Source organism: Triticum dicoccoides, chromosome 7A (assembly GCF_002162155.2).
Source record: "Triticum dicoccoides isolate Atlit2015 ecotype Zavitan chromosome 7A, WEW_v2.0, whole genome shotgun sequence".
Taxonomy (NCBI): domain Eukaryota; kingdom Viridiplantae; phylum Streptophyta; class Magnoliopsida; order Poales; family Poaceae; genus Triticum; species Triticum dicoccoides.
This window is the reverse complement of record NC_041392.1, coordinates 667,724,091-667,735,250: the sequence shown is the minus strand read 5'-3', so window position 1 is coordinate 667,735,250 and position 11,160 is coordinate 667,724,091. Positions and strand designations below refer to the sequence as shown.

Genomic DNA, 11,160 nt, shown 5'->3' with positions numbered 1-11,160 from the left:
TGGCACAGCATGCGGGCAGGACATACATTCGAATACGGAAGAGGCACCGTATTTGCACGGCCAGACAAGTTCGAACACCAATTTCATATATTTCGCAATTTTAGGCACCAAACTGATCGTGCAGGACAAGTTTAGGCAGCACCAGTGTATTTAACTCTTTTAGATACATCAATTTCTGCGACTCTCTCTGTTCCGAATTATTCATCGCAGAAATTGATGTATTAGATGTATTTTAATTCTAGATATATCCATTTCTGCGACGAGTAATTTGGAACGGAGGGAGTATATCAGACAAATAGGCTGTCCCAAAAAGCTTAGACATGTACCTGTTCATCTCTAAATGTATCCGTAAATGTTTCGGGGTCCAAATAATTTGACATCCGATAAAATTGGTTTTAGCGCTAAAATTTGGGGACTTTGAAACGCTGATTTTTCCTTTTACCAGCGTGACACAACTGCTCTTGCCAAGCATGCTTTTGACACAGACATGCACGAATAAATCAGATTGTTTTATTAAAAAAATGGTTTTTTACTGTTCGCCTGCATAGCTATATGCTAAACGTGATCCCTCTTGGCGTGCGAGCCTCGTGCGAGAGAGCGTGATGACCGATGACTCGGCGCCGGCGAAGCGATATGCACGCCACGCCCACGCCACGCCACGCCGGAACGAGCCCCTTCCCACCTGCTGCACGGCTCGTCCCCTCCTCTCTCCACCCGTCTCCCCCACCCACCGGCGAAGGCAAGCTCCCGCTTCTTCTTCCGCTTCTTCTTCCGCCCCAGTCGCGAGATTTGGTGAGTGACCCTCGCTTCCGCCGTGTCGCTCGCCGAATCCGAATCCCAGGCTGACAGAGTGAGTGAGTCCGGTGCCGCGCCTCGCTTGGATCATCGCTCCACGACGCGCGGATCCATCGAACCTGACTGATGTTATCCGCTCTCTGTTTCCTTCCTGCAGCGAACAGTCTGGATTCAGCGCTCCACTGATACCCGATAGCAGCAACAGCAAGCAAGCATGGGCGGTGTTGGATGGAGGAGGCTTGGTTCCAAGCTGCGGCAGCGATGGGGCTGGGAGAGCCGCCTCCGCGCCCGGGGCTTCTCTTCCGCTCCTGCGCTTCCACCTCCACCCCACATGGAGGTTTCTTTCCTCTTATGATTCATGTCCATCTCGCGTTCTTCTCTGCCTGTATCACCTGCAACTTGAGTCGAGCAGAGCTTAGTTGAAATAAAATAAGATTGGAAGGAGCTCTGATCTTTGGCCAATGCATCCTTCTGATAGGCACAGACATTTTACATTGTTTCCCTTGTTTATGATTATGAGGTGTTGGCATGCTTTGCAGAGTGTTGGATTCATAGGGCTTGGGAACATGGGCGCCCACATGGCAAGGAACCTGGTGAGGGCTGGATACAGAGTGTCAGTTCATGATATGTAAGCCCTTCTTGCCAGCTTCCATTTTTTTTGTGGTCCAATGTTCATCCAATTATTCCTTGTTCAAAAGTGGTTTGCCTACTAATTATACATGTAAAAAGCCGCATTACCCTACTCTGACACGTAGTTTTGTGGTCGTCTTAAAACCTGTTGTTAGACCATCCAACAAACACTGAATCTATGATGTTCAGAAATGAGGTTGCCATGAAGAAGTTCTCCGACGATGGAATTCCCACGAAGCGGTCGCCACTTGAAGTGTCTGAGTCGAGTGATGTTGTAATCACCATGTTACCTTCCTCTGCCCATGTAAGTTGGTTTAGTTTTCTTTACGAGAAGTTGGTGACTCACAAGCACTAGCTGTAACTTGAGTTATACCAAACACCTTTACCAAATCAAATGCTTAGTGCTACCAGGCTCTTTTCAGGTCTTAGATGTATACAGTGGACGGAACGGCTTGCTTGGTAATGGGGGGCGCCTTGGACCGTGGTTATACATAGATTCATCCACAGTTGATCCTCATACATCGAGAAAGATATCTATGGACATGTCAAGATGCAGTTTAAATGAGAAGAAAGGTTGTGATCTGCCATCATACAGAACCACCATTTGAAATTAGCAGTTCAAAACCTGAATACTTCAGTGTACACCTGGAAAAGATGAAACCATCAACGGTCTTAACTGTGTCCTTATCTGTCCCCGGCAACAAATAACACTATCTGCACATTTGAGTTATGCATGTCTGCCTTTTCTGTATCTTCAGGCTACGCCGAAAAACCGATGATGATGGATGCTCCTGTCTCCGGAGGTGTTCCTGCCGCAGAAGCTGGGACACTGACTTTCATGGTACCATTCCTTGCTTCGCAGAACTTATTGTTACTGCCAGAAAATACAGAGACTTTGTTGGGGAAAAACTAGTGTTACATACAAGGGCTTGTGTCTTACTTTGGTGCAAAGGAATGATATATAGGTGGGTGGTTTAGAAGAAACATACATAGCAGCAAAGCCGTTACTTCTCGCAATGGGCAAAAAGCTGATCTACTGCGGCGGGGCTGGAAATGGCTCGGTAAGTTTGATTTACTCCAGCTCTTCACTGAGTTCTCTTTATATAACTTTTCATGCACAGATGATTCAAACTCACTTTTAATATGTACTTTTAAGGCTGCAAAGCTCTGTAACAATATGGCCATGGCCATCAGCATGCTTGGGGTCTCCGAGGCCTTTGCTCTTGGTCAGAATCTTGGGATCAAAGCAAGCACTCTCACAGATATATTCAATTGCTCTAGCGCCCGCTGCTGGAGTAGGTATTGTCTCCTCACTTATCCTATTGTGGTTTGAGATGCAGTACTACGGGCTTTGCTTCTTCAAACATTAGATTGTGGTGATGGAGCATAATTTTTATTCAGGTGTAAATGTGTAATGAGTCATAGAAAATTACATTCTCATCCTTAGCTTTTTTTAACTGAAAATTCTCACCTTAAGCTTATGCCTTATAAGTTGGATCATCTGAAGTTTGTAACTTTGTTTGCTCCTTCTGGGGCTAATTTCAACAGCGACACATATAACCCAGTTCCTGGAGTAATGGCGGGCGTGCCATCGTCGAGGAATTATGATGGTGGTTTCACCTCCAAATTAATGGTATGATTCACGGGACACAGAATGTTCTGATTGTCGAATATAAGTGGATTGCTTGGTAAAACAACATTAGTCTGGAATCTTGTAATCACATCAACATGTGTGGTGCATGTTTCCCTTAGCAAAGGAAGAGCGAAACAGTGTAAACTAAGTGCATATGATCATCATATTAAACAAAGCTCACACTTCATCGTTTGCATTCCTCTGCAGGCTAAAGATTTGGATTTGGCCATGGCCTCTGCATCTGGAGTTGGCTTCAAATGTCCCATGGGTTCTGAAGCACTTGAGATGTAAGATTATTAACAAGAACAAAAAAAGTTACAGAAAACCTTACATTTCACCTTTTCTTTTGTTGCATGACTAATCACTAGTTTCTGCAGTTACCGGAAGTTATGCGACGAGGGCTGTGAATTCAAGGACTTCTCATGCGCGTTTCGCCACTTTTACACCGGCAAGGATGAGAAGTGATCCTGTATCTATCCCAGCAAACTTGTCATTGGTTGAAATAAAATAATAATGTTCTCCAATTGATTAAATTTAGGTGTTAGTTAAACAGTGCCCAGACAAGGTTGCAGACTTGGAGTCTCCTTTGTACATATTGTTAGTTCGGTTTGCTTCTCAGCAATCAAGTTTCCAGATTTTCTTTCTGTTTTGGAAAATAAATCTAGTTACTGATCTGCATCTCTTTGTACATAATGATCCATTTCTGTCTGCTTGGACTCTGTTCATAAAGTTAGTCCATATACCCATGCACAAGGCTGAATTAAAGCGGAGCTTTAATTTAGGTACCGATTTTGTTGTACCCTGAATTTTCTCACAACTTCAAACAACAAAAAATCAATGGAAAGGACTCAACACCGGATATTCAAAACGGATCTCAGGCTCATACGCTCTGCAAGAACAGCAAAATAAATAAAAACGCGAAGGAAAGTAAAAGATAGAAAATCTGAATTTTTAGACAACAAACATGTTCGTGTTTTCTACTACTTGCGTGCAAACTTATGTAATGAAATGACATGTGTGGTGATCTTGGAAAAATTTAACCAAAAACCGGTGCTCTAAAAACCGCTTTACATGTCTTTCTCCCTACTGCCTTCCCCAACGCAAATGCCTTCTTCCTCTCGGCTCGCCACCCCTTGAGCATCCTGGATTGTAGGACGCGGCTCCCCTGACATGCTGTTAGCCAACTGACATGTGGACCCAGCCCCACACGTTAGGGTGTAGTACGTCAGAGGATCTAGCTCTAGATTGTGACCCAGACACTTGCTTTGCACACTCGGAAGGACTCGCATAGCGTTCAAGTGAAGCTGCCTCAATCAATGTCTTCCAACCTTGTTGACCATACGAGCATCTACTAATGCTAGTAAACTATTAAATGCTTTTACATGCCACAACAAAACAACCCTCTCATGGGCATCCTCGTCAGACAAAAAATATCAAAAAATATTAACCTAAAGCTAGACACCATCTTTTTCGCGATATGGAGCGCTGGACACTAACCAAATAAACCCTCTATCAACATATTTTTCTCAAACCCGAGAGATGTCGGTGTAGCCTCTTCGGCATTGGTGAGCCCATCGGGTGATTGCCGGTCGCCTATGCGTCTCCATACAATTTTCTTGCTTGTTGAACCTCTTTTGGTCACTCATGCTCTTGGATTCAATGTAAACCATCCATTCATCCGGATGCAAGTCATTTCCCTATATCAATCAATAATTTTGGTAGATTTTTCAAAGTAGGAAGTATTTACACGAGTGCGATAGTTTGGAGCCCGGATTTTTTGAAAATAATAATAATAATATTTTCAAGTTGTAGATACATGTATAATTTTCATTCATAGATATTTTTCGTTTATTTGCAACAAAAAAATGTAGATCTCTAAGTAGAAAATAGTACCCCCAGTAAATCTGTTATATCCATATGCTTGTCTCAATTTTAGCCCAAAAAAGACATATTTCATTATGAAATTTTATAGGTGTGTAGTGAGCATATATTAATCAGCAATGCTACACGCACGTGCTTATAATTACGGGTTTTATGAGGGTGCTTAGCTGGGTAATTTGACTGGAAGAAATTAGGATGAGAGGCCCACACCACCTGAAATTCGGGGTGAAGAGTTTGCAATGAAGATTGTGTAAAAGGCCGTAGTGAGCCTGTGAGTGTAGTATTATTGTATATTAATTGTGTGAACCTAGCGTAGCGCAGACGGTTATGTTCTTAGGGTGGAACCAGCCCATCAGGGGTCAAGTCCTTGGTGGTCGTATTTTTCTGGATTTATCTTAGTCATTTCGGCGATGTGCGTTCAGTAGGAGAAGACGTTCCCGTCGAGTATTGTAACGCCCTCGATGCGGCTATATCTCCTACGTGTCGAAGCACGACTTAGAGGCATAACCACATTGAAAGCAATGTCGCAAGTGAGGTAATCTTCACACAACCCATGTAATACATAAGGGAAAGAGATACATAGTTGGCTTACAATCGCCACTTCACACAAATACATGAATAAAACATTACAACATCCAAATACAATCAAGGTCCGACTATGGAACCAAAATAAAAGAAGAACCCCAAACGCGACACAGTCCCTGATCGACCCCAACTAGGCTCCACTACTGATCAACTAGAGCGAAACAACACAAAAGGACAAGATCTTCATCGAGCTCCTCCTGAGCTTGGTTGCGTCATCTGCACGGACTCATCGGCACCTGCAAACTGGTTTTGAAAGTATCTATGAGCCACGGGGACTTAGCAATCTCGCACCCTCGCGATCAACACTATTTAAGCTTATGGGTAAGGTAAAGGTATGAGGTGGAGCTGCAGCAAGCGACTAGCATATATGGTGGCTAACATACGCAAATGAGAGCAAGAAGAGAAGGCAAAGCACGGTCGATAAAAGTATGATCAAGAAGTGATCCTATAGCAACCTACGTCAAGCATAACTCCAACACCGTGTTCACTTTCCGGACTCCGCCGGAAAGAGACCATCACGGTTACACGCGCGGTTGATGCATTTTAATTAAGGTCAACTTCAGGTTTTTTACAACCGGACGTTAACAAATTCCCATCTGCCCATAACCGCGGGCACGGCTTTCGAAAGTTCAAAACCCTGCAGGGGAGTCCCAACTTAGCCCATGACAAGCTCTCACGATCAACGAAAGAATAGACCTCCTCCCGAGACGTTCCGATCAGACTCGGTACCTCGGTTCTTCAAGACAACTCTGACAATGGTAAAACAAGTCCAGCAAGACCACCCGATGCGCCGACATCCCGATAGGAGCTGCACATATCTCGTTCTCAGGGCACACCGGATAAGCTAAGCGTACGGGAGCCAATGTAACCCAAGTTGCCAAGGGACGGCCCCACACGGTGCTCTGGGTTGGACCAACACTTAGACAAGCACTGGCCCGGGGGGTAAAATAAGATAACCCTCGGGATGCGCGACTCCCAAGGGAAAAAGGCTAGGTAGCGAATGGTAAAACCAAGGTTGGGACTTGCTGGAGGAGTTTTATTCAAGGCGAACTGTCAAGGGGTTCCCATTATAACCCAACCGCGTAAGGAACGCAAAATCCGGGAACATAACACCGATATGACGGAAACTAGGGCGCCAAGAGTGGAACAAAACACCAGGCATAAGGCCGAGCCTTCCACCCTTTACCAAGTATATAGATGCATTAATTAAATAAGATATATTGCGATATCCCAACAAGTAAACATGTTCCAAACAAGGAACAACATCTCCATGTTCCAACAAGGAACAAACTTCAATCTTCACCTGCAACTAACAACGCTATAAGAGGGGCTGAGCAAAGCGGTAACATAGCCAAACAACGGTTTGCTAGGACAAGGTGGGTTAGAGGCTTGGTTCAACAATATGGGTGGCATGATAAGCAAGTGGTAGGTATCGCAGCATAGGCATAGCAAAAGAGCGAGCAACTAAGCAAGCAAAGATAGAAGTGATTTCGAGGGTATGGTCATCTTGCCTGAAATCCCGCAAGGAAGAAGAACGAGTCCATGAAGAAGACAAACGGGCGTAGACGAACGGGTCCTCACAATGCGACGTACCAGAACCAACCCGAAGAAGCAAACACCGGAAAGAAGCACACAACAAAGTAAACAACCAACACATGAACATGGTATGATATGCGAGATGCGGTATGCGATGCATATGCATGATTTGCAAGGGAATGAAAGAACCTGGCCTCAACTTAGAAATCCAAGTGTGCCACTGGAAAGGTGAGATGAAATCGCTTGAAAACGATATAAAGAACGCCGGAATCAGAGTTACGGTTTGGAAATGGCAAACGATTCAAATATGACCACGATCTGCGATTTACAGCAAGTAGCCATCTAAATGCAACAAGACGAACATGCTACAACACCCAAACATGGCAATAAAATACATGGCAGGGATCCAATCATGATGCTTAACAAATGATGAACACTGAGCTACGGCCAATTCATCCATTAACAGGTTCAAACAAGCAAGGCAAAAGTGCATATGGTAAACAGATTTCAGACTTAGTGAAATTAACACTTGTCTGGAATCTCAGATCAGGTAGCACTCTTTGGAGCAACAAAACTACATGCTACAGGACCTGAACATGGGAAAGTAAAACATGGCATGGAGCTACTCAAAAAGCTTAACAAAAATCCCTTAGTAACCTTGAGCCAAAAGGGATCAGAAAACACATTTGCAAGCATGTGAACATAGCAAAAGCATAATCAGTTTTCAGACTTAGTGAAAACTGGAGCATGCTGAAAACAGATATCAAGTAGGCATGTTTACAATCTCGATGCACTCACTACGGAGCAAGTCATGAAAAGCTAAGCATACATCCATCAAAAATACACAAAATGCAAGCTATACATGGCAAGAACAATAACATAGCATGCACGGATCAACTACAACATCCCCGGCAAAATTGCTAACAAGTAGATAATCTGCCCAGATTCACGAAATGACAAAAGTAGAGCTCGATTGACTCAAGCTAGGGTGCTCCATAATTGCAAACAAAGACATGGATGGATGGAGCACTACAAGATTAACAAATCATCCTTACTGATCATCCTCAAAAGAGGCACGGATCACTAGGAAACAACATAAACATATGGCATAATGAGATAAACAGGTCAAGGACTTAGTGGAAATGCTAAGTCCCTGAAATCAGCATTACCAAGTGCCTCACTTGGCAAGCTTGTGCTAGTCACCACACACATCACAAAAATACATGGGTTGCACCTCTGGATAGATGACAAAGCATATAACAAAACACATGTAGAGCTCATGGGCATATCATGCACACATTAATCATGGCAAAAATGACAAATAACTAAATGGAGCAGTAGATCTGACAATTATCTCAAGTAGCACTCTTCTAACAGCATTTCAGGCATCAAGATGAACTCAAATGAAAATGCTGCAATGAGATGAAATGATGTGCTCTCTGAGACGAACATTTTGATATGCTATATGCATGAATTGGAGCTATGGATGCAAAGTTACGAGGCGATGAACATGGGCATATGAATCTGGGAATTTCGGGGACTTAGTAGAAATTTATACCCTATGCAAAACGGGACAGGGGCATTCGGGATGGACCGATGCGGGACGAGCCGGACGTTTGGTGCGGTGGATGAGGCCGTACAGGGGTGGCGCCGTGCAGATCGGGGCAGAGGAGCTCCGGCGAGCTCGAGTCCGGCGCGGCCGGCGAGGTCCGGCGAGGCGGCGGGCTCTCGGCCGCCGAGGAGGCGCCGTCCGGTGGAAGCGGCGTGCGGTGGCGCTCGAGTGGAGGAGAGGTGCGGCGGATGAGGCGGATCCGGCTGGGACGCGCACTCCGGCGAGGAAACGGCGGCAGGGAAGGTGAGGCGAGGCGGCGGTCGACGCCGGCGAGCGTCGGTGGCGGCGGGGCGACGCCCAGGCGCACGGCGGCGGAGATGCCTGCGGCCGACAGGAGGCGCTAGGGCGGCGGCGGCCCGATCTGGGCTCCCTCGGGCCGCGGCGGCGGAGGAGAGAGGAAGGCGTGGCGCTGGCGACGTGGCAGCGCGTGATTGGGCGCGCCGGCAGCTCGGCTGACGTGGCGAGACCGGATTGGCCGGAGTGAGGTGGCAGCGGGCGGCGGACATGTCCGGCTCGGCGTGGACGTGTTCGACGGCGCGAGGATGAAGAAGACTAGGGTTTCGTCCGCGAATTTGGAAGGGTTGCACATATTTATAGGTAGAGGGAGCTAGGAGAGTCCAAATGAGGTGCGGTTTTCGGCCACGCGATCGTGATCGAACGACCGAGATGATGGAGAGGGTTTAGGTGGGTTTTGGGCCAAAATGGAGGGGTGTTGGGCTGCAACACACACGAGGCCTTATCGGTCCCTCAGTTAACCGTTGGAGCATCAAACGAAGTCCAAATGGTATGAAACTTGACAGGCGGTCTACCGGTAGTAAACCAAGGCCGCATGGCAAGTCTCGGTCCAATCCGGAAATGTTAAATACCCGCACACGAAAGAAAGGTAGAAATAACCACCGGAGGAGAATGGAGCGCCGGAATGCAAAACGGACAACGGGGAAAATGCTCGGATGCATGAGACGAACACGTATGCAAATGAAATGCACATGATGACATGATATGCAATGCATGACACGCAAGCAATGACAAGGCAACAACAGCGAATAACTAGACAACACCTGGCACATCGGTCTCGGGGCATTACAACACTCCACCACTACGAGAGGATCTCGTCCCGAGATCTAGAATGGCACCGGAGGGAAAAAGGAAGAGAAAGAGAAGAGGTAAAACTAAGTTGCTTCATTGACAAACGAGTGAAACCACGAACCTTGAAGAGGTTAAGCCACTCCGGGAGAATAATACAATGGAGATGAACGAAGTTGAAAGCACTCTGTTAAGAAAGAGGAATAAGAAAGAACCGATTCGGGCAGCACTCCGGTTGAAAAGAGATGCAAGGCTTGATAAGGCGAAAAGAACTTGAACAAAAGGGCACAACACTTCGGTTAAATGGATAGGCACGAAAAGAACACTATCCAAGATGATGAGAGAAAAGAGAAAACATCACCATGACTTCGGGACAAAAGAATAGAATGGCATGGAATGAGCAAAGGGAAACAATATCTTGAGAGAGCACGGTTATAACAAATGCTAGAACGGAGTTGTTGAAAACCAACAACGAAAAGAATAAGCTTGATATGGACTTATGGAGTACATCTCAAATCATGAGGTGACACCCTGCCACTCACGGGAAAAGAATTGGATTGGAATGAACAAGGAGACGAGAAACTTATTTCACCGAGAGGATAATGAAGAACTTGGGTCAATTATAAGCACCATAGATAGCAACAATCCTTAGGGAAGGCTTTAGGTGAAAAATAACCCAAGATAACTCCAAAGAAGAGATTGATGGATTTCAAATACCTCATTCTTAATAACATGTGAATCATGAACTCAAATTATCAAGAATGATGTAAAACCACCTCCAAAGATATGGTAGAAAGAAATTTCACTCCGGATAGCAAGATGAAGAAAACTTGAGCTTCTTAGCAAAGAATGTCGATGGACACTTCGAGAAGGAATTAAATCCTTGATGAATCACCATGTAGAACCTTGATGAAGAACTCCGATAACAAAAATAATGATCAAACGAAAGGAAAGAGAAGTTGAAAGCACAAGGTGAATCCTTGTAATGACTTAGATGGATCTTCGTGATGATATAATTGAGAAGGCTTGGAACTCCGAGAAAGAAAGATGAGCACTTGAAACCAAGAATAAGTATGATGAACCACTCCGGAAAACAGTAATTGAAAAAAAAACTCGATGAAACAAGAATAAGAATTACATTATGCGTTATCCTTCACCAATTAAAATTGATGACAAATAATGGAATTGGCAGACTACTTATTCTCGTAGAAAGGATTAAGATAGATATAACGCAAACTTAAGAAGGTCTTCAACGAACCACCGTCAAATTGAAAATGAACGAAGAAAAAGAGATTAATCACCGGTAAGAAATTGAAAACGAACAAAGATACTTCGGGAAATTTAGATACAAGAGAACGAAGAGATCAAGAGCTGATAAGAAAATACTAGAATGATGCACCGGTAA

At 44.9% G+C, this 11,160-nt stretch overlaps 1 protein-coding gene across 5 annotated transcripts; it reads left to right on the top strand.

Moving 5' to 3' along the window:
• Positions 1-583: 583 nt before the first annotated feature.
• On the top strand, positions 584-3,762 carry LOC119332183 (probable 3-hydroxyisobutyrate dehydrogenase, mitochondrial). Of its 5 annotated transcripts, none has more exons than XM_037605356.1 (11): positions 584-850; positions 953-1,132; positions 1,335-1,423; positions 1,615-1,729; positions 1,848-1,998; positions 2,184-2,266; positions 2,391-2,486; positions 2,582-2,724; positions 2,974-3,058; positions 3,266-3,345; positions 3,436-3,762. In XM_037605356.1, the coding sequence occupies exons 2-11, from the start codon at positions 1,010-1,012 to the stop codon at positions 3,521-3,523; spliced, it is 1,053 nt and encodes a 350-aa protein (XP_037461253.1). In that variant the 5' UTR covers positions 584-850; positions 953-1,009; the 3' UTR covers positions 3,524-3,762. The 5 variants fall into 5 exon arrangements, with proteins under 5 accessions (XP_037461253.1, XP_037461254.1, XP_037461252.1 ...); XM_037605357.1 differs by having other exon boundaries at positions 584-854; XM_037605355.1 differs by having other exon boundaries at positions 585-792.
• The last annotated feature ends 7,398 nt before the right edge of the window (positions 3,763-11,160 follow it).